Source organism: Zootoca vivipara, chromosome 7 (assembly GCF_963506605.1).
Source record: "Zootoca vivipara chromosome 7, rZooViv1.1, whole genome shotgun sequence".
Lineage (NCBI taxonomy): Eukaryota > Metazoa > Chordata > Lepidosauria > Squamata > Lacertidae > Zootoca > Zootoca vivipara.
The window spans coordinates 3229428-3254667 of NC_083282.1; the positions used below are offsets into that span (position 1 = coordinate 3229428).

The 25240-nt window shown below is 44.7% G+C and overlaps 3 protein-coding genes across 27 annotated transcripts in view; 1 reads left to right on the forward strand and 2 right to left on the reverse strand.

Moving 5' to 3' along the window:
- Positions 1 to 6138, forward strand: part of PRRC2C (proline rich coiled-coil 2C) — a 79121-nt gene extending 72983 nt beyond the window's left edge. For all 21 annotated transcript variants that reach the window (XM_060276558.1, XM_060276560.1, XM_060276559.1 and 18 more), the window contains one exon: positions 1485 to 6138. In XM_060276558.1, coding sequence (XP_060132541.1) covers positions 1485 to 1745 — 261 coding nt within the window. In that variant the 3' untranslated portion in view covers positions 1746 to 6138. The remainder of the gene's footprint in view (positions 1 to 1484) is intronic.
- Positions 6139 to 8107: 1969 nt separating this feature from the next.
- Positions 8108 to 13839, reverse strand: MYOC (myocilin). The gene is made up of 3 exons (XM_035124284.2): positions 12977 to 13839; positions 11124 to 11252; positions 8108 to 10152 (listed from the first exon to the last, which is right to left on the reverse strand). The coding sequence occupies exons 1-3, from the start codon at positions 13539 to 13541 to the stop codon at positions 9368 to 9370; spliced, it is 1479 nt and encodes a 492-aa protein (XP_034980175.2). The 5' UTR covers positions 13542 to 13839; the 3' UTR covers positions 8108 to 9367.
- A 1469-nt stretch (positions 13840 to 15308) lies between these two features.
- Positions 15309 to 25240, reverse strand: part of VAMP4 (vesicle associated membrane protein 4) — a 31671-nt gene continuing 21739 nt past the window's right edge. For 4 of the 5 annotated variants that reach the window (XM_060276580.1, XM_060276579.1, XM_060276581.1 and 1 more), the window contains one exon: positions 23561 to 24974. In XM_060276580.1, the coding sequence (XP_060132563.1) occupies positions 24712 to 24974 (263 nt within the window). In that variant the 3' untranslated portion in view covers positions 23561 to 24711. The other variant, XM_035123264.2, reaches the window with a different exon arrangement.

The following is a 25240-nucleotide window of genomic DNA, read 5'->3' on the forward strand; positions in this document are numbered from 1 at the left end:
TGGCCTAGAGAGAACTACACCTTCTATGCATGATTTTGGAAATGCCTTTAAGACTGTTTAGTTAAGTGTCCCCGCTTTTGGCTTCCTCACACACAGTCTTTTTCTCTCTCTGCATGTCACTGGAGGCAAGCTGTTCCTTGCCACCAGAGAACATTTGTAGAGGGAGAACATTGAGGGACACTGAAGTCTTAGGTTTGTGTGAACTACACACTCAAGGTGAGTGTCTCTGCCACCAGTTGTGTAGGCCTGTATTGTGTTAGTAGTTGTGCTAGAAAATTAGATGTAATATGAAGGAAAGGGGGTGCAGGGAGAATCCAGAGCTTGTCTGCAGAGTGGAAGGAAAGGAGGACCTTCTTCTGCCTTCCCACTTCCAGCCACTCCCTGAAGACTGGAGAAGGGGCCCCCATAAGAATATTAGGAGGGCCGGCAGGGGAAGAAGCATGGCTTTGCTTTTTCAGTCTTCTGGTGTGGACGAGAACATATGAAAAATGAACATAAGCTTTTAGCTGCTGTTCATTCATTTTCAGCTTTGTATTCTTGTTCTAAAGAGTCCAAATTGTTGTAAAGAGTGCACTTTTTGCCGATGCACATTAAATTCGCGAGCAAATACTTTTTTTTTGCTTTCAAGGTTTTGAACATTGAGGTGCCCATTAAATTCAATAGCACATTAAACTCATAAATACGGTAGAACTTCTGTACAAGAACATATGCCACTGAGGAAATCTGACCAAGCCAAAACACGTTTGGCATTTGAAAGGTCTGTAGAACTTCACTGAAGAATATTGATTATTTTCTTGATTGCACCAAGTTTTTACACATGCTGACATACTACTACTATTTATAGTTTCAGCATCTCAAGTTTTTGACAGCTATGCAAAGCTGTATTTTTATACTTCGGTATCCTTGTTTTTAATCTTTGTACTTGTTAGGTCACATTCCATTCTTACCACATGCTTGTATAGATTGTATAAATTTTGATGACATGTTTTGGGCACTGTAGCCTTTAGGTTGACTTTGTAAAAAGGTGGAAATACAGTGTATTCTTTATTGCTTTTTTTGGCCTTGACTTTTATGGTGTTTATAGCCTTTCTGCTTATCACAAACTGTAGAATGTGTTTGAGAGGAAGAAGCGTGGTCATGGCTTGCGCAGTGGGACTGACCTAAATGTCACTCCGGCTCCCTTTAATTCCTGTAGTACTACTAGTAGGCTCTAGGTTAGGGAGTTGAATGACAACTCCTACGGTAGCAACATCTGGAGAACTGCAAGTTCACTGGATTGCCAGAGAAACTCAAAATGCCAAGCATGACAAGAAGCGATTTTGTCTTGGCATTCAAACTACATTGTGGAAGAAATTTCAAGGTGTGTGAGTTACTGTTGTAGGCAGTACCAGGAGAACTTGGAATCCCTCAGATCCTGAACACACAGAATAAGTAGTTTCTTTCAGGCCTGTGCTCTTATTTAACCCACTTTCTTTCTTATTAAGGCAAAGCAGAGAGCAGAAGTCCTCCAGTCAACACAGAGATTCTTCTCTGAACAGCAGCAGGCCAAGCCACCTGGAAGCAAAATGCAGAAAGCGAGTGACAGTGGGAGCAAAGCCGCTGAGGCAATGGCAGACTCCTCCCCAGGAGTATGTCAGGACAAAGTGGTGGAGAAACCAAGCCCTGCACCCACAACAGCCCCCAAGCCTGTGAGAACTGGACCAATCAAACCTCAGGCTATCAAGACGGAGGAAACAAAATCCTAAGTGTTGTGCCCATTTATTTCAATTTGGGAGCGAAATGACAGTGGCAAAACCTGTAGCCAAAGGGCAAAGCATGTCCCTTCAAGGCTGTGAATGGCATAAATAGACTCTGTTGCTAATTAGCCTTGGCAGACATGAATGGTAACATGCTTTAAAGGTCTGGAGATCTTGGGGCTTGTAGCTTCCATGCCGCCACATGAATTGAGTGTAACCTGCCTGTATAGGGGCACCTGTGTTTCTGAGGATGCAAAATGAAAAATAATGCTGCTGAAGCATGTTATTAGCCAGTGGTAAATGCTCTTCTGTTTGCCGTTTCATTTTGAAAAGAAAGGCAGATTGAAGGAAGGCTATGCTGGACAGAAATGAAATTGGTTTTATGTTGCTCAGGGTCCTAAGAGGATGCTGTTATTTAATAATGAAACGAGAATTGAAGGTGATTGAGTAGTCACGCAGAGCAACTCGCCCTCAGCCTTCCTCCTTTTCCCCACCAACACACACTTCATTCTGTGATGCTCTACATCAGATATCCCTAAAAGGCAGGCTATAGCTGCTGCTATGGTTTGATACGGTGCTGAATTAACTGGGGAAGATGCTAATTGACTCCCATGTTGATACCAAAAGTGCAAAGTTTATATTACTCCCATTTAGGAGTTGTATTGCCAGTCACATTGAGCTGTGGCTCAGTAGTACTTGGAGGAAGGAATCCTTTGGCCTTCAAACTGCTTTCAGCTTATGTCTGTATAGAGCAACAAGCACGCAGCCTGCTGCAAGACGGCATCCTCTGAAACAATGCATTCTTATATCAAAGCTACTTCTTCCTGCTCACTGTGTGCTGGGAAATAGAATCAAGTCAAATAATGCCTTCTTAATTGTATCCTTCTCGTAGTATAGCTGTAGGAGAGTACTGTATGATAACTTCTGTGAATGTAAAAAACTCCATACTTGCTTATATGTAGTTGTGACTGTGCTATAGTAGAGCTGTTTTAATGACGTTACTGAAGACTTTTTCAGGCAATGATTGGAAGTTAATAAGAGAGCACCACATACCATAGCAATTGCAGAATTGACTGTTTTCTCTGAGAATTTCTTCTTCCCCTTCCCAACATTTTTTTGGAACGAAGAGTGAGCTAAAAGTCTAATGTGTATAATTTTGTTCAGATGACAGCAGAAGCTGGAAAAGTCTGTTGCTGCTATTGATGCCTAGTGAAATGCTATTGGTTATCTTTTTATATAAATATTATAATTTGAATTTTTGGAAACTTAGCTGTGATGTCAGCTTTGGGGGAAAGATATCCACTTGTACTGTGAGTTGGCATTGTACAGAAATTAACAGCCATATTGGTCTAGAAATGTTTAAACTTTTTTTTCATTTGTACAGGGGTAACACTGTATTAAATATGTAAGGTCTTATTTACATGGGTTTGATTACAGAAACTAATAAAAATATTCTCTACATAAAGTGTCTGGGAATGTCATGCTTTGCCACCCACCTCACCTTTAATGTTGACATTAAAGAATGGCCTCTATTGAAGAACTTCGAACACCATCAGGTTCATATAGAGACAAGTACCCCTTCGGGTCCCAAGCCAAAAAATGCTTTAAAGATTAAAACTAGGACCCTAGGGCAGCTGACATTCTCTGGTTGCTTCTTCCTCAACTGAGGCAGCTTGAGGAAAATGGCCTGAGGTAAGTCTGCATTGCAGGTGCTAAAGTTGAAAGTGTTGCTTGGCTGCCTAGAATAGGAGTTTGGGTTAAAGGCAGCACCTGGCCCTTGTTTGCACAGAAATTCTTTAATGCATCAGAGCTATAATGTACTAGTTAGATACAAACCGAGCAGTTTAGTACATAAGAGGAAACTGCTGAAGATGGAAGTTGCTCAGCTCAAGTTTGAACTCTTCAGCTAGAGTTGTTAGATGTGTTCTTGGGCTGTTGTTTTAAGTTGGAAAAGCAGCTTGTGGTTGCTGCACAAAGAAACCTCAGGCTGTACAAGGTTCCTTTGGATTTTGGCCACCGGGAACAAATAGCATTCCAGTTTTAATTTAGAAGCCTTTCAGGTTCTTTCCTGCTTGGTGGCAGTAAAGTTATGAAATGTGGTCCATAAAAAAGAAGCCGGAATACCAGTCCTCAACATAGTGATTAAAAATAGTGGTTCTTAACTTACACTAAATTAATTTGCAGTTACTCGAGAGTACTGTAGAATACCTAGATCAGCAAATTTATCCATGATAAATGCTTTAAGAAATTACTTTTGCAAGTCAGCCCACCCACCAATATTGTAAGGGGAGGTATATTCTGCAGCTCCAGAATCCATCTCTGCAGCGATGTTGCTCAGACATACAAAGCAAAAGAGAGGCATGACAAAAGCCAAGGTCACATGAAGAGAGAGGAAGAAAATATGAAAAGACCAAGAAAGAGATCTAATGCAGTGACCATTAATTTATGATGCCCTGTTCAAACTTGGCACACATTCCTATTACCTAGAAAAGGCAAGGTAGCTGTCTGGAATAGCAGGTGTGGGAGTCCGGTCAATTTGGGCTAGCTGTTCCACATGAGGTGGGGAACCTTGTTCCCTTGGATACACAGCAACAAGAACTGGTGGCACATTATTAGAGAATCGGTGGCCACCTTCATTTTGCAAATAGCTCAAGGAAACAGGTGATGAGTAAATGATATAATGCCTTGGAAGAGAAGGAGCACAGCTTCCATGTTGGCATGTGGGGTTCAGACTTCTTGTATCAAGGGAGTAGACAGCCCAGCTTCCAGATGTAGGTTGATGCTCTGCTAGATCAGTTGCTTTGCACACAGGGTCTTTGGAGTGTGGTGGTGTGCCACTCCCATCTCTCCGGCATGTAAGCCACCATGGGGGAGAACAGAGACCTCTTTCAGGATAGGTGATGTTTCGACTTCTTTGTGCACAGACTGGAGAGATTGGGTTAATGAGGCTCTGGTCATTGGTGGGAAATACCCGGTTGTCTGAGAGCCGCTGCATGCAGCCCTGTCTGAGGCAGCTTGGAAGACCTTGGCGAAATGTTGCAGAGTGGCAGTGGCAGTGGCATCTGCAGGGCTGTCCCCCTGGCTCAGGAGGGGACAAGCTGTGGACATTTCTGGGAGGAGCAGGAGAAGCATCTGAAAAGCAAGGACTTAATGAAGCCATGCAAAAACATCTCGCATCCATCCCTCGGTGCAGCTGGGTGATAGTCCATAGATGCCTGACCTGTAGTGGGAAACTCAAGTCATTCAAGCGGCTGGAACTCAGGCTTAGCTGCTTAGCTGTGTTACTTGAGTTTGGCCAGTGCCAAGGCACCCTGCCCAGTTTGGTGTAATTAACAGTTACATGCTAGTTTTTATAGCAATTTCTATAGATTTTGTGTGTACTCTTATAGCAGTGGTCCTCAACCTTGGGCCTCCAGATGTTTTGAGCATAGCTGCCAAGTTTTCCCATTTCTCGCGAGGAAGCCTATTCAGCATAAGGGAAAATCCCTTAAAAAAAGGGATAACTTGGCAGCTATGTGTTTTGAGACTACCATTCCCATCATCCCTGACCACTGGTCCTGCTAGCTAGGGATCATGGGAGTTGTAGGCCAAAAACATCTGGAGGCCCAAGGTTGAGAACCACTGCTCTATAGTAATTATCTTATTGGAATTGGCACTTACAAATACTCTGGTCAATTCACTTTACAGATTGGGTACAAACTAAAATTTGGCCAAGCTAGCCCGGGATTTGAGCCCCTGTTTCATCAGTGCAAGAGCCTGTCCTCTGCTGTGTCACACTCTCTCTCCAAAGTCTACCTAAGTAAACCTGCGCTGTGTGGCCCCTGCCTCTGGAGACCTGCGCAGGAGCCCTTCTGGCAGGCCATGGCTCTGAGACTCAGAAAGGCTGATTTCCACCCCTTCATGGCATCCCAAATCTGCAGCCTCCTCTCACAGTATAGTCATGTCTGCCTGTTAAAGGAAGTTTAAAATCTAAAATGGATGAGTAGGATTACTGTAAATAAAGACATGCTTAACTGCTGTAAGCAGAAAAAACACCTGCTCCAAAAATGGCAAATCAGTGTAGGATACAGTTCTTATGTCCAATTGCCTTTCTGCTGAGTATGTCTCTCAAACCAGGCACAGTACAAACACATCCTTGTATACAGAACCCTCCTTGGATTTGTCCCTTGCCCCTTTCTCGATACCCTCTCATCCAAAACAATTTATCCAGCTCCATCCTGAGACATCTGCAAGGATCTTTTGCCCCTTGTGCCTAGAAGTCCCCTTGTTCTCTTCCTTCAAAACTCATTTCCATGGGGCCTTTGGTCAAACACATTGCACACATACAGAGAAACTAAACAGAAGGCTGTGTGACTGAACCACTTTATTGCAGTCAAAGCTCAACAGCTTTGCAAAAAAACAACAACCCAAAAGTCAACAACTTTTGTGTCTGGATTTTCACTTTTTGAAATATGGCACCCCTAAAACAAATGCACTTGCAAATTGACCCCAAACTTACTGCACAGCGTCAAAATTCTGTCACAGGTGGACTGTTGTTGGATGCCCTTTAAATCCACCATCACATCGCGTCACTGTAGTTTAGATGTTCAATTCCATTAACCTCAGCAGAAATGCTTCAGAGCAGGCTGCAGCCTGGTGTCCATCCTGATCCATTATGTGTGGATTTGTCATCAGTGTTTCATTCTGATTGGATAATAGGAGTCCTCGATGATGTCATGCTTGTGTAATAAGTCCTCTTAGTTTTTCTGAAGGAGTTGCCAGGTTAATTCCATCAGAACAAAAGCATACTAATGCTCTCTTGCTATAGGTATTAAAGAAAGGAGTGTCAAATATCCTGGGGCAGTGAGATGCTGAGATTCAGAAGAGCCTAGGAGCAAATAGGTGGTGCCAGGCATATCAGGGATTGGAGGCAAGTGGTACATGGTGTGGGCAGATGAGTGGAAAGACAAATGGCAAAAGCTCTCATCACTCCTAGTAGAAAGGAGCTGCTTCTTTCAAAATCTGTGATGTGGCACAAAGAAGACAATATTCCTGTCTTCGTAGGGACACTTTTAGTTAAGTGACATGCAGGACAGCAGCACAGTAACTGCCAGAGTATCAAGAGAGTGGCAAGGGCAGTGCCCACTGTTGACATATGGCATGTGCCAAACGTGTACAGCCCTCCAAGCATGTAGGTTCGTGGCAGTGCAGCTTGTGCTGGAAGAAATACAGACTCCAACTTTTCACTCACTTCAGTCCTTTACTGACAGGTCCAAAGCATTAAGGCAGTTTCACTATACACATAAAGTACAGGCTTCCACCAGATCCCTAGTAGGCTTCAAATGCAAAGCAAGTACAACTCACAGCATACATACAGCACAGAGTTCAGAGATTTGTCTGTCCTCTTGCTTGGTCTACTGCACTTCTTAGATTTATAATTCTGAATCTCTATATGTTCAGATGCCTCTTAGGATATGATATCATCACCAAATTTGGCACAATAGTTCCCAAGGTAGAATGTCAGACTACACTATGTCATTTTTTAGATGCTAGGCATGACTTGGAAACCAAAACATCACTTTGGCATGACTTGGCACATTTTTGACATAGGTTCAACTGGCACTCTAGATTTCATTGCCAGACTCAGCATGAGGGTTCCTGAGGCTGGGGTGGGAGTATCTCTGTTGATGTTTGGATGCCAAGAGCCATTTTGAATTAATACGGCAGGCTGAAATGTGAGTTTGGTGTGACTTCACCCAATTTTTGTTGTGATGGGTCTCAAACCACAAATTGCATTATCCATTTAAAAAGAACCTTTTTTGTTGTTTCTAAAAAGTTCCAGGCACTGCCAGGAACACCCCCTTAGGTTGTTGTTGTTGTTGTTGTTGTTTTGAAAAAGAGCTGTATAGCAAAATAGAGTGCCTCAAGAAACACTGCAGAAAAGAAATGACTGGTTGGAGGGTTAATTGTTTATTGACTTCCATACAGGAGTCTGCTGCTGCTGCTGCTGCTGCTGCAACCAGCTCCCTTCACCCCTGGTATCCTAGAACACGCAGAGAAATGAAACGGGCAGAGGAGAGGTGCAGTGGTGCGCAGATACAGCCTGTCATTGTGTGGGAAAGACCCTGGAGATGAGAAGTGGGCACTGGGAAGGCAGGGACCTTCAGTCCTCGCAACTGCTTCCTTGGGGCAAGACCTCCTGAAAAGAGTTGCTGAGACCACTGGGCAAGAGCTGTGGGTTGTTTCCTTCACTGGCCTCGGATGATTTATTGTTTAGTTGCTGACCTATGCTGACCTGTCTCCAGCCCTGACCACCAGAGATGATGGGAGCTGCATGTCCAAAAACATCTAGAGGGTCACAGGTTCCCCAGCCTCAACAGACCTTGCAAAGCCTAAATGGAATTTAGACTGCAAGCCTGCAGGCAGGGACTGTTCTGAATTTTTATTCACTTAATGCACTTCTTAGATTTGTAATTCTGACAAATTATACTCCTCTGAAATATCTCTCAATTGCTTTTACTACACCAGTACACTGTTTATTTCTAACACAGAGAGAAAACTTCAACCTGGAACTTCGAACTGCCAGGAGGAAGCAGTTTAAGACAAGCTTCAGGCAAAAAGGGATGCGCGTGGCTGTAGTCTAAACCACTGAGCCACTTGGGCTTGCTGATCAGAAGGTCAGCGGTTCAAATCCCCGCGACAGGGTGAGCTCCCGTTGCTCAGTCCCTGCTCCTGCCAACCTAGCAGTTCAAAAGCACATCAAAGTGCAAGTAGATAAAATAGGTACCACTCCGACGGGAAGGTAAATGGCGTTTCCATGCGCTGCTCTGGTTTCGGCAGGAGCAGCTTAGTCATGCTGACCACATGACCCGGAAAAACTGTCTGCGGACAAACGTCAGCTTCCTTGGCCAGTAAAGCAAGATGAGCGTCACAACCCCAGAGTCGTTTGCGACTGGACTTATCTGTCAGGGGTCCTTTACCTTTACAGTACCTTTTACAGGCAAAAAGAAGTGGGTGAGAAAGGTTTAAGCAGCCCCTTCCCCACCACAAAGTGCCCTCTCTGCTAAGTTCTCTGCAGTGAAGAGGCAGCCACCAGGCTGTTATAGGCAAGCTGGGCTTTACATTAAAGCCAAATATAACAACGGTAACTTTACACTTACGTAATGAATGCACCATTGTCAGGTCAGGTCCACAGAAGAGAGTGAAAGAGATTACTTCAGTCCTGCTTGTCAACCAACAGTGCTGAATCCTATGGCCAGGCTAAGAAGAGAGCTGCAGAGGCAATGACTGTGTCATTTTTAAGGCTGCATGCATTTGTGTTCCAGGTCTAATTAGGAAAGGCTATACTGTGCAGATACCTTTGGAGCAAATGGCAATGGGTGCCCATTAAGGCCAGTGAACTGGGGTACAATCCATGGGAAGTTCTCCTTCCTAAACTCCACTGAAATGAATAGCAGCTGCAAAAGAGCACAGCCACTAAGCACAGGATTGAGCTTGCACACAGCTCCTGTATCTTCAGTAGAGCTTGGTCTGGATAGCTTTGGCATGATTTGTGTGCCCCATATTGTAACTAGTCAAAGTAATGGTGGTCATATGGACTTCCTGCTCCAAGCTTCCCTTGATATAGCATCTCCCCACTCTCTCCAAGCAAATCACATCTTGGAAAGCTTGATATCATAGGCAACCATATTGAAGTTGTCCCAAGCCAAGAGTTTCCTTTCTGTGGGATTGTAATCTACCATGCTGCTGTATCTGTAGCGATTCTCAAAGCGGATGTTCAGTGGTGCGCTCGTCCCTGTGTTAGTGGAGTAGATGAAATTGACAGTGGCCTCAGGGGATGAGTAGCTGCTGATGGTGTACAAGGAGCCACAAATCATGAAGGCATTTGCCACTGACTGCTTGCGGATGTTGGTTTCCCATGTTTGTTCAATCTCTATGGTCTCTGGGTCCAGTTTAGAAAGCACAATGGCCCCCTTTACGTTTTCAGTGCTGTAAATTACCCACAGCCCCATCTCATCAACTGCAAAGTCGATGTCTGTATAGCCACCCCATGAGTAGGGAAACTGTCCGTGGTAGCCAGCATTGGGTAGCTCCTTTTGGACTGTAATAACTTCAGTCTTCAGGTCATATTTTGCCATTATTCTAGACTTGCGCGTCTGAAAGTAGAGGGAACCCCGATAAACGACAGCTCCAGTGCTCTCCATGGATCGGGGCAGCACATGTACTTTGGAAGGGTGGCCTTTGGTGAACTGATCCGCATTGTTGTACTCAAAGACTTGGCGGACATCCGAACCAACGGTATCAACTCTCCAAGTTGTCTCTCGGCTGTAGGGAGAGATGGGTTCTGGGTCCCTCATCCACACGCCATACTTGCCAGCAATGGTCTCTGCCCTGCGGAAGGTCACTGGCTCACCAACCGATATGAGCACTCCACAGCCTGTTCCAGGAAATAAGTAAGCCAATTACTTCACGCCATTGCAGGATTTGAACTTGAGATTGAGAGGGAGGGGGGGAGGGGGAGGAGCTGCTCTTCAAATGTGCTATTTTACAGTTTGCCCCAAACCAAAGGCATTTTATGCATTTGTTTGCTTGCTACATAAAATTTATACACCACTTGATTGTAAAAAAAATAATCAAGGAAGCTTACAACCCTACTTTAAATCATACAAAAATTACCTCAACTTTCTAAGCATCTGAGTAGTCTTCACTAACAGGAATGTTGTAGGACGGGGTTTCAAACTTTCTAAGGAGACTCAAAATAGATGCTCCCTCTGATATTGGGTTTCCATGTAGTGTTCTACATGTGAAACATATGTGAAATGTTGCTTTATACCAGGGGTCAGCAAACTTTTTCAGCAGGGGGCCAGTCCACTGTCCTTCAGACCATGTGGGGGGCCAGACTATATTTTGGAAAAAAATATGAACGAATTCCTATGCCCCACAAATAACCCAGAGATGCATTTTAAAGATAAGGACACATTCTACTCATGTAAAAACATGCTGATTCCCGGACTGTCTGTGGGCCGGATTTAGAAGGCGACTGGGCCGCATCCTGCACCCAGGCCTTAGTTTGGGGACCCTGCTTTATACTGTTGCTTTGGAATAAACCATTTCGTGATATGGGTGGTGGGGAGTGGAAGGGAGAAAAAACAGGACAGGTTTGTCTATAAAGGAAGGAAACAGGTAATATATGGGAGTCTGGCAGTCAAAATGTGATTTTTCAGGACTAGCTGGCACTTCTGAAAGGGCAAACTGACAAGGGAGAGTTTCATCTTTGGACTGGTGAAAAGCGGGCTTAAAGGGAGGTGTTTGGGGCAGGATTCTTTAACTAGTGTGCTACAAGGAAGGGCAGGAGCCAGCATTGAGCAAAGCAAGGGAAATCGTCACCTGCCCAAGAGAGCTCTGTACCTGATTCTTCCCCCTCTGCGCTGGGGAGGCCAGGTGAGGGGCTTCCTTGATAGAGGCGGGATGCAGGAACCTCCACCAGCTCCGATTTGAGCTCTTGGTAGTCCAGAGTGTCTGTGTTTCCATTTGACTCTGCAGAGGAAAGCAGGGAAGGAGAGAGCAATAAATAAAATGAACACCCTGAAGGCTAAGGGGACAGAAAGAAAGATGAGCACTTTAGTCTGCAGTTAAGGAGCTTTGAAACAAAGGCTTTCCTGATGATAAAATTGCTTGTAAAGAATATAGGAAACGAAATTAGGGAAACAACCAGCTATAGGCCTACAGGGCTGGGGGAGGAGAGGAGAGAGAAGGGAAGTTCTCTGAGCAGTCAAAAGTCCTTGTGGGAGATTAAATTATGTCAGCTATTTGCTTCTGACTTGTGATGTTATGGAGCAATGGCATCGAATTAAACAAGTGGTGTCCTACACTTTCCTTGGTTAGATTCATTTTAAAGCAATCTTTCTTCACTTTTAAGGGACTAGCAGTGGGTTCAAGCAACCAATTTATTTATTACTGCCAAGGTAAGAAAAAGGAGAGGTGAAGCCTTGCTGCTTCTCGAAATGTGGAAGCTCAGATAGGCCTCTTGGTGTTGATGGAAATTTAAGCTTGTGTCCAACATAGCATTAATTTTGTTGTTAGTGCATAAATCCTTGTGCTCATATAGTGAGGGCATTGGATACCAGCCACTCTCCAAATGTGCTCAGATGTACTTCATCTCTCTCTCTCTCTCTCTCTCTCTCTCTCTCTCTCTCTCTCTCTCTCTCTCTTTGTGCCCCCTTGCAATTTTTTCCTGTTGTTAATAAATCCCTTATTAGAGATTTCATTTTTGACTTCAAGTAAACAAAACCAGCATCGGTTGAAGTCTCAGTGGTTTCATTGTCATTTCAGTTATCCCCCCACCCTGAATAATAATAATAAAAATGTAGAGTGTAGCGTTAGAAGGGATCACAAGGGCCATCTAGTCTAACCCCCTGCAATGCGGGCTTAAACCCACAACCCTGAAATTAAGAGTCTCACTGAGCTATCTGCTTTTCTGGAAACGACCCCCAGAACCAAACAAAGCTGGGCCTCTCTTTTCTTTCTCTAGTCATTGGCATAAGTCTCCTAATCTCAGGTACCCTTCCACAAAGGAGACATAAGCTTTTTGGCCTTACCTTGATGGAAACTGTTGCTCATTAGTAGTATAATTACTTTCCAGCTTGCTGACTGATATGTCCTGAAATGCTAATTATACTCTACTTTTGCTCCTGAGGCATCCCACTCTAAAAATATTCCCTGACAGACACCAGATCCCAGCTTCTATATTAATTCCACCGCCCCCTATTTCTGCCATCCTGTGACAGGGGAAATGATGCAAAGGCTTGTAAAAAGTCCAGCCTTGTGCTAAGCAGGTCTGTGCTAAGCAAACCTGGAAAGAGGCCTGTGAGAAGCATTTAGCCTCATTCAGATACCTTCTTGAGGTCGATTTAGTCTGTGACCGTTTAATAAAATTTGATTTGATTCTTGAGGTCACCCATGGATTACTCTGCCACAGGGGGAACATGACTCAATGGCCTTTCTGCAAATCACAGGGCATTTAGCAGCACCAACAGGGTGACACACTCAGGGTGATAAACCTCAGGTGAAACGGCAGGTCTGGTTACTTCCCCTTCCCTCCAGCTCACAAAATGGCATCCCATTGCAGTGTTTGGAAAGGTCAATTAAAATTACAAAGGGTTTGAGGCTCCCTTCATTCCTATGAAGAAAGGCTAAAAGATATGCATTTTGATTTAGGACAAAAGGATGACTGGGGGGGGGTTCTTTAATTTCTACAGTACCTTGAAGGGAGTCCCTGCTGGCTGCCTCTCCAGCCTGGGGACAGTGTCTCGCTCTCAGCCGCTCCACCTCCTGCATGGTGTCCTCCAACCTCCTTCCCAGCTCCTTCCTCTCTTCCTCCAGCCACTTCTTATCCTCTTGCAAGTCAGACTTGTCTCGGAGCAGGTTGCTGATGGTGTACTCCAACCTGCCGACCTGTGTGTCCCTCTGGGCTTGTTCTCTCTTCAAACGCTCTACCTCTTTTTGAAGCGAACTCACCACAGAGGAGGAGGAGGAACTCCTTGCTGCTTGATTTCCATGCAGCTGGCTGACCAGGTTCTCCAGGAGGCTGAGCCTTGCTTTGGAGGACTCCAGTTCTAGCTGCTGGCTCTTGCTTTCCCTCTGGAGGTCCCCAAGAACAGCCATCACTTCCCCAGGGTCAGTGCAGCTGGCTTCGTTTGCACTGGGGACTGTGAAGGAATAGATGCAGCTGCCATCCTGGCTGTTTGCTTTGTGGAGGCGTGCAGTGCTCCCGAATGCTTCCCAAACCATCCAAGCTGAAAGCAACCAAGTCACCAGCTCCTTCATGGCTTCGCTGCCGCCTCTTTAAGCCCACACTGGCTCCCTGAGAAGCACAGTGTGCAAGCGGCATTCACCAGCTCTCTCTCACTTGTTCTGAAACTGAGCTCCTAGTGACCTCAATTTTATACAGCTGAGAACCAGGGAGATGCAGGAGAGGGTCGCTTTGCCAGAAGATTCGGCAGCGGGAGCGGCAGCGGCACAGACTTAATGGGAATCAACTCTCTTAAAGGGATCATGTTTCATTTACGATTTCATGGGAATATGAACCAGTGCCCATTCTTGGGATCCTTATCCTCAACACATACAAAATGTTACAGGTAGGTAGCCGTGTTGGTCTGAGTCGAGACAAAATAAAAAAATTCCTTCAGTGGCACCTTAAATACCAACTAAGTTTTTATTTTGGTATGAGCTTTCGTGTGCATGCATGCACACGAAAGCTCATACCAAAATAAAAACTTAGTTGTTATTTAAGGTGCTACTGAAGGAACATACAAAACTCTTAGAGGCAGATCTGCCACCCGTGTGGGTCTGCGGAGGGCATGGCTTCATGAGTCTGTCCATCTAGCAGTGGGGCAAGTTCAGGGTCAGAGAAGCAATTGCTCTGGAACAGTGAAGGTTTAAAAGTTTGCCAGCCGAAGATAGTTGGGATTCTACACCATAAAGATGTAACCATTAAACCATTTAGAAATGTGTTATTATGGAAATAAGTACTACAAAATATTGTGCTAAGTGCACGATTTAGTCTGGAATGTGAGGCATGAATGTTTTGTTCACACATTATTGCCTACTCCGCATCCAGTGTGCTCCCTCTTCTAGTTTTTGAAACTGCATACATATGATGTTAGCCACAATCCATATCCATCCTGTAATTTCTTGAGGAAAACCTGCCTTTACAACCCAACTAAGAAATTCAGGCTGCATTCACTTTGTACCTGAGACAGTCAGAGCCCGTGCGCAGAGGACAGCTTCCTGACTAGGGGTGGGTTGCAGGGGAAGGGAAACCCCAAAGGTCTTACGTGTCAGCTGAAGAAGTGTGGTGGAGTCTCCTTCTTTGGAGGTCTTTAAACAGAGGCTTGACAGCCAAATGTCAAGAATGCTTTGATGGTGTTTCCTGCTTGGCAGGGGGTTGGACTAGATGGCCCTTGTGGTCTCTTTGATTCTATTCTATTCTAAGAACCCCTCACACCCCTCTGATGTGGACAGCACTGCAAAGTGCAGCGGGCAGGTTGAGGGGGGGGGGGGCAAAGGCTTTGCTGTATTTCAAGCTGCTGTTTGCATACCCTAAATTTCATTGTTTTCCAGTGTGTTTACACATTTTCCCGTAAGTTAATTGTTCATCCCACATTTTTCAATGTGCTTCAATGCACTTCCCTGCCACTTTGCAAACTGCAAAAAAATTGTGGCTCCCCATCCCGTCATCCCATGGATTTATTGCACTAGGGTGACAGGACACTTAACTCACTTAAAATGTTCAAGTCTAAAGTTCCAACATGCACTTGAATCCCTCCTGCAAAATAGTGACAGTCTGTAAAAGGTAAAGGTAAAGCGGCCCCTGACCATTAGGTCCAGTCGTGACCGACTCTGGGGTTGCGCACTCATCTCACATTATTGGCCGAGGGAGCCGGCGTATAGCTTCCAGGTCATGTGGCCAGCATGACAAAGCTGCTTCTGGCAAACCAGAGCAGCACATGGAAACACCGTTTACCTTCCCGCTGTAGCGGTACCTATTTATCTACTTGCATTTTTACATGCTTTCGAACTGCTAGGTTGGCAGGAGCTGGGACCAAGCAACGGGAGCTCACCCCGTCACAGGGATTCGAATCGCTGACCTTCTGATCAGCAAGCCCTAGGCTCAGCGGTTTAACCACAGCGCCACCTGAAGGCACTCTAAATATTGCTATTCAGTGAAAGGAAGAATGTTCCTAAATTCTGTTCCTAAAACCTGTTGAGATTTATGCTGTTGGCGTATTTTTTCCTCCGCAGAGACAGGGGAACTATTAGGAAGGTCCTCCCTTGGAGGCTGATAGATCCAGTGGGATTACAAATGGCTCTAGGACCTCAGGAACATCTGAATGGCTTGGGCTATTAACACGATCACCCCTGAGCACTCTCACCAACTTTGTGGAGCCCGATTGGTCCCCGGTATACTCCAGAGCTTAGGGCGAGGAGACAAGCTGGGAAATGGCTTGAACAGTGGAGAAAAGATTCAAATGAATGCAACCGAACACTGGTAAGGGGTCATTATTGAGCCTACCTAGTGGCAGTGAAGACAGCAAAAGAGGCCTACTTTGCTGCCTCCATGGCATCCTCATCATGTCGCCTGGCAGAGCTTTTCCAGGTTGTACAGGGCCTTTTACAGGCTGGCCCAAAGGAGGTGGTAGAACCAACAGTGGCTCTCTGTGACTTGTCTGCAAAGCATTTTGAGGATAACATCGCTTGCGTCTACCAATACCTTGACTGCTGTTACAGCAGATGAATCTCAAGGGGTGTCCAGAGCACAGTCTAGTCCTGTTGTGTTGATGGCTCAACGATGTGGACAAGGTGCTTGGATCAGTCACTCTAGACCCTTGCCCCTCGGGGCTGATGAAAGCCAGCAGGGAAGGAACAGCTGGCTGGGCTAGGGAGGTGATCAATGCCTCTTTACAAGAGGGGTGGTCCCTGCCTGTTTGAAGGAGGCAGTGGTAAAACCACTCCTTAAGAAACCTTCCCTGGACTCACAAAATCCAACTAACTACTGGCCAGTTGCAAATCTCCCTTTCCTGGGCAAGGTTCTGGAGCAAGTGGTTGCAGACCAGATCCAGGCGCTTTCGGAAGAAACTGATTTTCTGGATCCATTTAAATCAGGGTTTAGGCCTGGTTTGGGCGCCCTGTTGAGACAGAGACAGGGGAAATGTGTCCCTGCTAATTCTCCTCAACCTCTCAGCGACTTTTGATATCACTGACCAGGGTATCCTTCTGGAGCAGCTGTCTGCATTAAGAGGTGGGTGGCACCGCTTTGCAGTGGTTCAGGGCCTGCTTGGATGGTCATTCCCTGAGGGTCTGCCCTGTGGAACCTTCAATGTGGAGTTCCTCGGGGCTCAATCCTATCCCCTATGCCAGGCATGTCTAACAGGTAGATCGTGATCTACTGGTAGATCACTGGACGTCTGTGGTAGATCACCGGTAGATCAGTGGCTCTCCCCAAAGAAGCTAAAAAAACTTTGGCTTCCCTAAAAAAAGCTCAACATCTTTGCCCTGCACCCCTAAAATGACCTGAACCACCCAAAACAGGGCTTTCCTTCCTAAAAAAAAAAGAGCTCAATGTCGCTTTCCTCTTCCCTAAAGAAGTTCAACAACTTTTACATGAACCCCCCAAAACAGGGCTTTCCTTCCTAAAAAAAAACTCAACAACTTTGACCTGAATCCCCCAAAAGGGGGTAGATCACTGCCAGTTTTTAACACTGTGAGTAGATCATAGTCTCTTGGAAGTTGGCCACCCCTGTCCTATGCTGTTCAACATCTACATGAAACTGCTGGGTGGGGTTATCCAGAGATTTGGAGTACGTTGTCAGCAGAATGCTGATGACACTCAGCTCTACTTCTCCTTTACATCTGCAGGTGAGGCAGTGGAAATGCCTTGATAATGGACTGGATGAAAGCCAAAAAACTGACGCTCAATCCAGATCCGGAGTGCCTTCCATCAGCTTTGGCTGGTGGCCCAGCTACGCCCCTATCTGGACAGGAATAGCATAACTACTGTTGTCTATGCTCTGGTAACCTCAGGGTTAGACTAATGCAATGTGTTATATGTGGGGCTGCCGCTGCCTCTGAATGTTGTTCAGAAACTTCAGCTAGTGCAGAATTCAGCGACCAAGTTGCTCATCAGAGCAAGATGGTTTGAGCATTTTTCACTGATCCTGGTCCAACTGACAACCAATTAGTTTCCAGGCCCAATTCAAAGTGCTGGCTTTGACCTATAAAGCCTTAAACGGCTCAGGACCGCAATACCTGAAGGACCGCCTCTTTCCATATGAACCTATCCAGACCCTGAGATCATCTTCTGAGGCCCTTATTTGTGTGCCTCCACCTTGAGAAGCCTGGACGATGGCAACACAAGAATGAGCCTTCTCTGCAGTGGCTCCTCATCCGTGGAATGCTCTCCCCAGGGAAGTTCGCCTGGCACCTTCATTATACACCTTTAGGCACCAGGCAAAAACGTTCCTTTTTAACCAGGCATTTGGTTGATCTGATTTACCTCCTATACCCTTTTAAAACATCTCCTTGGGGGGGGGTTATTGGGTTGTTTTGATTTTATCTTTCGTGGTTTTATATTTTCATTTTGTTCTGTGAACCGCTCTGAGACCTCCAGGTATAGGGCAATTTATAAATTCAACTACTACTACTACTATTTCCCAATTTAGTTCCTGCTATCATTTGGGTGCCCAGTGTCACTATTGTAACTGCCAAGCCTCAAAGCTCTGGGGCCTGAATTGCATCCTCAACTGAATGGAAGCTATTCAGGGATGTTGAATGCAAGGCCTGACATGCTTTATTCTGAGCCACTTGGAATTCCAGATATTTCCCTAGAAATCCCATCCATCCCAAAGGCTACAGTCTGCTAGTCTACCACACTAACCTAAGATGCTGGTTTTGCCTTCTCCCATAACCTCCACACAGCTCCCTTACTAGACACTGCTTGCTACATACCATGTAAATAATTATCTACACAACACACTCCATACGTGATGCACCAATGTTTTCAAGAAGATTATCCACAAAAACTTCAAGTTCTTGCCACACTCATGTCACATCAGTATCACAGAAAGTTTATTGTCAATTTATAGCCAAACCAGCAAGTCCCCATTTGCTAAAATCAGTAGCAGAAATCAGACACTTCCAGGAATGACATCCAATAAATGAAAAACTTCTCTCTCTCATACACTCACAAACATAACCTGCCATATATATGATTGTAGCTTTAGCAGCATTTCACTGTTATCTTTTTGCTACTCAGTATTCTGATCACAAGAATACCAAATTATACAAATTACAGCAGTGCACAGAATGATCGTTTATTATTTCTCTCTTTCCCTTTTCACACCAGTCTTTTACTGGGGATATAATCCGCCACACATCACTTGTCCAAGGCAAAGCAAGGGCCATGGCTCAGTGGCCAAGCTCATGCATGGAGCAGGTAGGAAGTTCCAGGCTCAATCCCTGGTTTCTCAGGTAGGAAGGCTAGGAAAGACCTGTGTCTGGAGAGCTTCTGCCAGCCAGAGTGAACAATACTGGATTCAGATTGATATGCTCCCATGGAGGAGGTGTCAACAGGCCACGGATTGGATTGCAATACTAAAGAGGAAAAAGTAAAAAACCAAGGTCTTTTACATTTAGAGGGAACGAACTGTGAGGGGTTTAGAGAAGCAGTGGGGAAACTTCCAGCCCTGGGCCACATTTGGCCAGGCCCACCCTATCTTGGCCCACAAGGCTGTTTTCCCCAAACTACGCCCATCTGCCCGACACCTGACATAACAGGTGGGTGGCATCAAGGTGGGGACAGTGAAGAAGCGGCTGAATGGGCTGTGCAACCAACTTCCCCATGGAGAACTTGACCACAGTGCCAATCCCTGCAGAATGCAGGGCTGAAGTCACCCCACACCAGCTGATAAAATTATATTACCGTGCGGTGTGGAGAGTGTGAACAGCTTCACGTTTTTAAAGCAACTTTGTTACATCAGTTCTTAGTATAACTGAAAGTATAGCCCATGGACAAATTCAGGATATAAAACCAGCTTCAAACATAAATAATTACACAAATGACATTTTGCTTTATTGTTATTCGCATGAGTGTTCATCTCTCCATACTTACTGCCTGCAAAATACAGGCAATTTCTTTTCTAGGATTTAGTGTAGAGAACAAATTTCAGCTATGGAAACCCACAAAGAGGATCTATGTGACTTCGCTTCTTTTTGTAACTTCTGGTTCATCTGCACTGTACTTGGGAAAACAGACTGTTACCTGATTCCCTATGCACAATCATATACACAATATTCGTATGCACAATATGAAGGATTTGAAACACTCCACTACTAATTACTGCTTCCTTTTCACAGTGAAATTATTTGCACATTTGGTTTCGGAATTTTAATTTTAAAAAGCAGAAACGGGACTTAAAGTCCTCCCGTTACAGTTGTGATTGGAAGTTAATTCCACTTAAACCATAATTTTTTCTCAGCAGATAGCTAGAACTGGGTCATGCTATGCTATTGGAGACTGTACTATTAGATACCTACCCAAAAATTGGTGGCTTTATTTCTTCTTCTTTTAAGACTGCAAGTATAAATTACCACTCACCAATAAATAAATAAATAAATAATAAATTTATACCCTGCCCATCTGGCTGGGTTTTCCCAGCCACTCTGGTTAGCTTCCAACAGAAGTATTAAAATACAGTGATCTATTAAACATTAAAAGCTTCCCTAAACAGGGCTGCCTTCAGATGTCTCCTAAAAGTCTGGTAGTTGTTTTTCTCTTTGACATCTGGTGGGAGGGCATTCCACAGGGCGGGTGCCACTACCGAGAACGCCCTCTGCCTGGTTCCCTGTAACTTGGCTTCTCGCAGCGAGGGAACCACCAGAAGACCATCAGCACTGGACCTCAAGGGTCCGGGCAGAACAATGGGAGTGGAGACGCTCCTTCAGATATACTGGACCAAGGCCATTTAGGGCTTTAAAGGTCAGCACCAATACTTTGAATTGTGCTCAGAAACGTACTGGGAGCCAATGTAGGTCTTTCAGGACCAGTGTTATGTGGTCTCGGTGGCTGCTCCCAGTCACCAGTCTAGCTGCCACATTCTGGATTAGTTGTAGTTTCCGGGTCACCTTCAAAGGTAGCACCACAAAGAGTGCATTGCAGTAGTCCAAGCGAGAGATAACTAGAGCATGCACCACTCTGGCAAGTCAGTCCATGGGCAGGTAGGGTCTCAGCCTGCGTACCAGATGGAGCTGATAAAACAGCTGCCCTGGATACAGAATTGACCTGTGCCTCCATGGACAGCTGTGAGTCCAAAATGACTCCCAGGCTGCGCACCTGGTCCTTCAGGGGCACAGTTACCCCATTCAGGACCAGGGACTCCTGCCCACCTCCTGTCCCCCCAAACAGTACTTCTGTCTTGTCAGGATTCAACCTCAATCTGTTAGCCGCCATCCATCCTCCAACCGCCTCCAGACACTCACACAGGACCTTCGCCGCCTTCACTGGTTCTGATTTGAAAGAAGTAGAGCTGGGTATCATCCGCATACTGATGAACACCCAGCCCAAACCCCCCGATGATCTCTCCCAGCGGCTGCATGTAGGTGTTAAAAAGCATGGGGGAGAGGACAACAACAAGTGTTTCAAAGGCCAATGGAAACAATGCATGGGGTTCCACCTTTTGTACAACTGTCCCAGCTTGAGTTGGCAGCTTTCCTGAAGTTCAGCCCCAAGTGCAGGTGCCTTGGTGTGGGTGGGGCCTGTTGAATGGCATCAGAGGGAGGACCAAGTGGCTAATGCTCTTAAGTCGAGCAGAAAATAGGCTGCCACCCAGGTCCTGCGATTTGGACTCCTTCCTCCTCTCTGCCAGAAAAGGCAAGAAGGTGGTCACATGGGAACAGGCCTTTTCAGTGGTGACTCCCTATTTCTAGAATGCTCTTTCCAGGGAAACATGCCTGGCAACACCACTGTTTTTTAATGCTAGGCAAAAGCCAGGCTTTGGGACATATTTTTCTGCTAATTTTTTGTGGAGTAGGTTGAGCTGGATCTGCTTTTTTTATGCTTTCATTCTTGTTTCTACACTTCTTCCTAATGCTTGTTTCTAAAGTTGCTTTAAGTTCACCTTTGTGGAAAAGCAACTCATAAATATAACAACAGCTCTCCCAGAGAATTCTCACAAAACTGCACATCTCAAGGTAGTGTAGAAGAAAGCCCCCGTGACAGTTCATTTTTGCAGAGCAGCCCACAAGATAAAAAAAATCGAAATTCATTAGCCTAATTTCTTTTGGTGAAAAACTGTAAAAAATATATAAATATTTTAACACCGATTGTTTTTAAAACTGAAGTTCCATGCACACTTACTTGGAAAGAGGCGTTACTGAACTTAGTTGTGCTTAGTTCTGTGCTTAGGCTGCATAGGCACGCATAGACTCAACTTGTAGCAAACATTTGTTTAAAAAAGGCTCTTCTTCAGCCAGCTAAAATTGCAAATAATATTGAAAAGAAGTGTCACCATATAAAGAACCAGTCTCAGGTAGTTCCTCAAAGAGAAGGCATGGTTCTTTTCTTCATTCTGCTTTATTTCTATTTATTACAGGTATTCAGTCCCCTGGAATTCAAGCTAGTAATTTAAAATGTTGTAAGTGCACTGCTGCAAAAAGGCTGCAGACTGAACAAAAAGCTCAATCTCCATACCTCACCTGTCTTAAAGCCTGAAGCCCTGCTTAGTCTGACTGATGAGTTAAACCTAAGCTGTACTGTCCTAGGCAATGGTATCCCTCCCTTTTGGCTCCTGCACTAACAGCTGACTCTGACTAACATTGACACTGTTAGTCTGCTGCACTGATCTTCAACTGGTGGGTTGAAGCCTGACCCAAGGGGGGGGGGGCACAACAGGAGCACCATCACCATGCAAATACATGGCAAGAGATTAAGAAATGGGTCCTCAAATGCATGTTTGGGTTAAAAGTGGGTTCTGGGTCTGGAAACATTCAACATACCAGGTCTACTGCACCTGGAAGCAGCAGGCTAGCCTGTGGTGTGACACACACAGCTCCGTCACCACATCTTACTGCTGCTCCCCATTGCCCTGCACCATTGACAGGGAGGTCCTAATACGGTACTACCAGGTGGGATGGCTGTGGGTGTATAATTAAGTAGTGTGTGTGTGTGTGTATGTATGTGCATCTATATATTTATATCTATTCAAATAAATAAATAAATACCCAGAGGAGTAGATGTGAACAGACACTTATTATGTTATAGTAACATAATTTATAAGCTGTCTTTAAGTGGTCATTTTGGTGCAGGTGTCTTGTGCCTAAAACGAAAAGAAAAACTCGAAGTCTCAAAGCTGCTCCCCACCTTTTGGTAAAAAGTCAGACAAGATGTAGGGTGAATGAAGTTTAAATGTGAACCTCCTCACATATTCTTAACCTGCACCTAACTAGCCAAGTATACTAAGGTATAGCTAGGAGACTTATCTTTTTCTAAAAATGGTTGAAACGTAAACAGTCTGACCCCTTTTTTTTTAAAAAAAAGGAGGCATGTAAACTTGCTTACTCTTAATTATTTGGCAGCAAAACACCTGCATGGTTTGGGTTGCACTTGCACAGACCAAAAGCGGTCTCCTCTTCTTTTGTGAGTCTTCATTCAAATAAACAGTGTTTCCTTTGCTTCAATAATTTACTAGGAGCTACATAGTTACAGTTAAAAATAGGTTTTTTTTACTGGAATGCTTTTATGTCACATCCATAAGCAACAGCGAGAACGTGGAGCTTCTGGATCCCTTAACAAGTACAGAAAGTCTCCTTGCAAAATCGTGGTTTTTTAAATATGGGAAGTGGCATCTTCACAGTTATTCATCCAAATATGTTGCGGTCTCTAAACAATGATATAGAGTTCATACACTGCATCCCTCCCTTATTCTTCCTCCATTGTCCTCTGTAAGAAGCAGTAAGAAATTCTGTAAATTATAAATAACATCATTACCAGTTAGCAATAAGTATCTGGCTCCAAACTGAGCTTCCATCCAGGGAGCAACAATGGGGGTTTGGATTAGATATTGACACTAGAATGAGTTTTTGGCTGAAAAGGATGATTTGCTGGATCCTCTGAATGCTCTTTCTGCAGCCAGTCTGGTGCCTCCGAGGGAGAAGGGGGGACACACTTCAAAGCTATATACATATTATGTTCCACAGAAGTCACACAGCTGCCTCCTATGCTGTCATCCTGAAGCCACCATAAGATCCATCAGCAAGTCAAGTGTGGTATTTGAGGATGATGGGAACTGTAAAAGGCAGAAAAGAGGCATCTTTAAAAACACACACAAAATGAATTGTCCACCAACCAGCTTGGGCTCTACATATTTAAGATGCCTCCCTTTGAGAGGGTACACGCCCTCTGAAGGAGCAGTATGTAGCTTGGGGGAACTTCTGGATTCCTTGCTGTCACTTGAGGCTCATTTGGCTTCAGAGTGCCTTGCATCAACTTTGGCTGGTGGCCCAGCTGTGCCCCTACCTGGACAGGGATAGCCTAACTTCTGTTGTCTATGCTCTGGTAGCCTCTAGGCTGGATTACTGCAATGCTTTACACATATGGCTGATTCTGAAGATGGCTTGGAAACTTCAGCTGGTGCAGAATTTGGTGATCAGGTTACTCACGGGTGCAAGGCAGTTGTAGAATCGAACACCAATCCTGACCCAACTGCACTGGCTGCCGATTAGTTTCCAGGTGCAATTCAAGGTGCTCGTTTTGACCTCAGTTCAGGACCACAATACCTCAAAGACTGTCTCTACCTGTGTGAACTGCCCTAGACCCCGCCCTTCTTCAAGAGCCTCCATGAGAGGGTCTTTTCTGCAGTGGCTCCCCATTTGTGAAACGCTCTCCCCAAGGCAGCTTACATGGTGCTGCCTTTGTTACAGGCACCAGGAAAAAGCATTCCTCTTACCCCAGCCTTTGGTTTTTTAATTTTTTGTTTGTTTGTTAATATGTTATATATTTTTATGTTTTTTATATTGTAAATCCCCCTGTGATCCTCAGCTGAAGGGTGGTATCAACATGTAATAAATAATGATAAAAATAAAGTGTATTCCTCAGCATTCAAAGCCCCTAAGTTTTGGCAAAACATATGCATTTCCCAAATAGTGATCCAACTGGGACAGGACAACTAAGTGGACAGGACAACTATTTTTGCAGTAATATAAAGTTTCCATGATAGGTTTGATTTTTAAGAAAATTATCTATTCCCTTGAAGGGAAAAATACTTACCATCTCAGCTGGAGTCTGGAAGGGGAAAATTTATTTCCCGTCAAAATTGCTTAACTGAACATCCTGTTTCCATCTCTTTCCAATCCTCAAGTCAAAGCAGATGGGATTTTCCATGAATATCATCTCTCAGTTATCCCACTTTTAAGAAGAGCAGGCATGTCTTCCAACTCACACCCTTCAAGTACATGTGAGCAGGAAGCAAGAATCTCCCTTGACAGTGTGTGGCTGATCTTTTGGGAAACTATCTTTACTGCGTGCACAGACACCAATTGTATCCGGCTTCTGGAATGTCATGAATGGGACAACTCCTTGCCCTTCTCTCGTCATACACCTCAGTAGCAAACCTGGCTCAAAGTCAGGCTGCAGGGTTAAGTTGCAATTCCCTTCATCCTTTCCCTGGATCCCTTCTTCAAAATGGTTATACTGGCCACCTTCCAGTCCTTGGATACAAAGACACATGCATATTGTTAGAAGATTGAGCAATTTCTCAGTTTGATACCAGCCAGTGTTAATTTTTAATTTGCTGATAAAGCTTAACTATGGCTCATCAGCATGATTTGTCTCGGTTCTTCAGAATGCCTTCCTGCAATATGCTCCTCAAATTAGTTTTTTGCATTGCTTCTTGTTAGGTTGCATTTTCTTTGCAAAGTTTGTGTTTCTTTTTGCTATCATTTGGGCAAGACTTCCATTTTATTGTGGATATTTT

Bases quoted from the DNA above. Each gene is read 5' to 3' on its own strand.
- MYOC (XM_035124284.2), bottom strand. From the start codon at position 13,541: ATGAAGGAGCTGGTGACTTGGTTGCTTTCAGCTTGGATGGTTTGGGAA. The intron at 11,253-12,976 runs GTACTGTAGAAA...TTTCCTCTGCAG, and splicing joins CAGCAGGGACTCCCTTCAAG to AGTCAAATGGAAACACAGAC. The intron at 10,153-11,123 runs GTACAGAGCTCT...TTCCTGGAACAG, and splicing joins CGCAGAGGGGGAAGAATCAG to GCTGTGGAGTGCTCATATCG.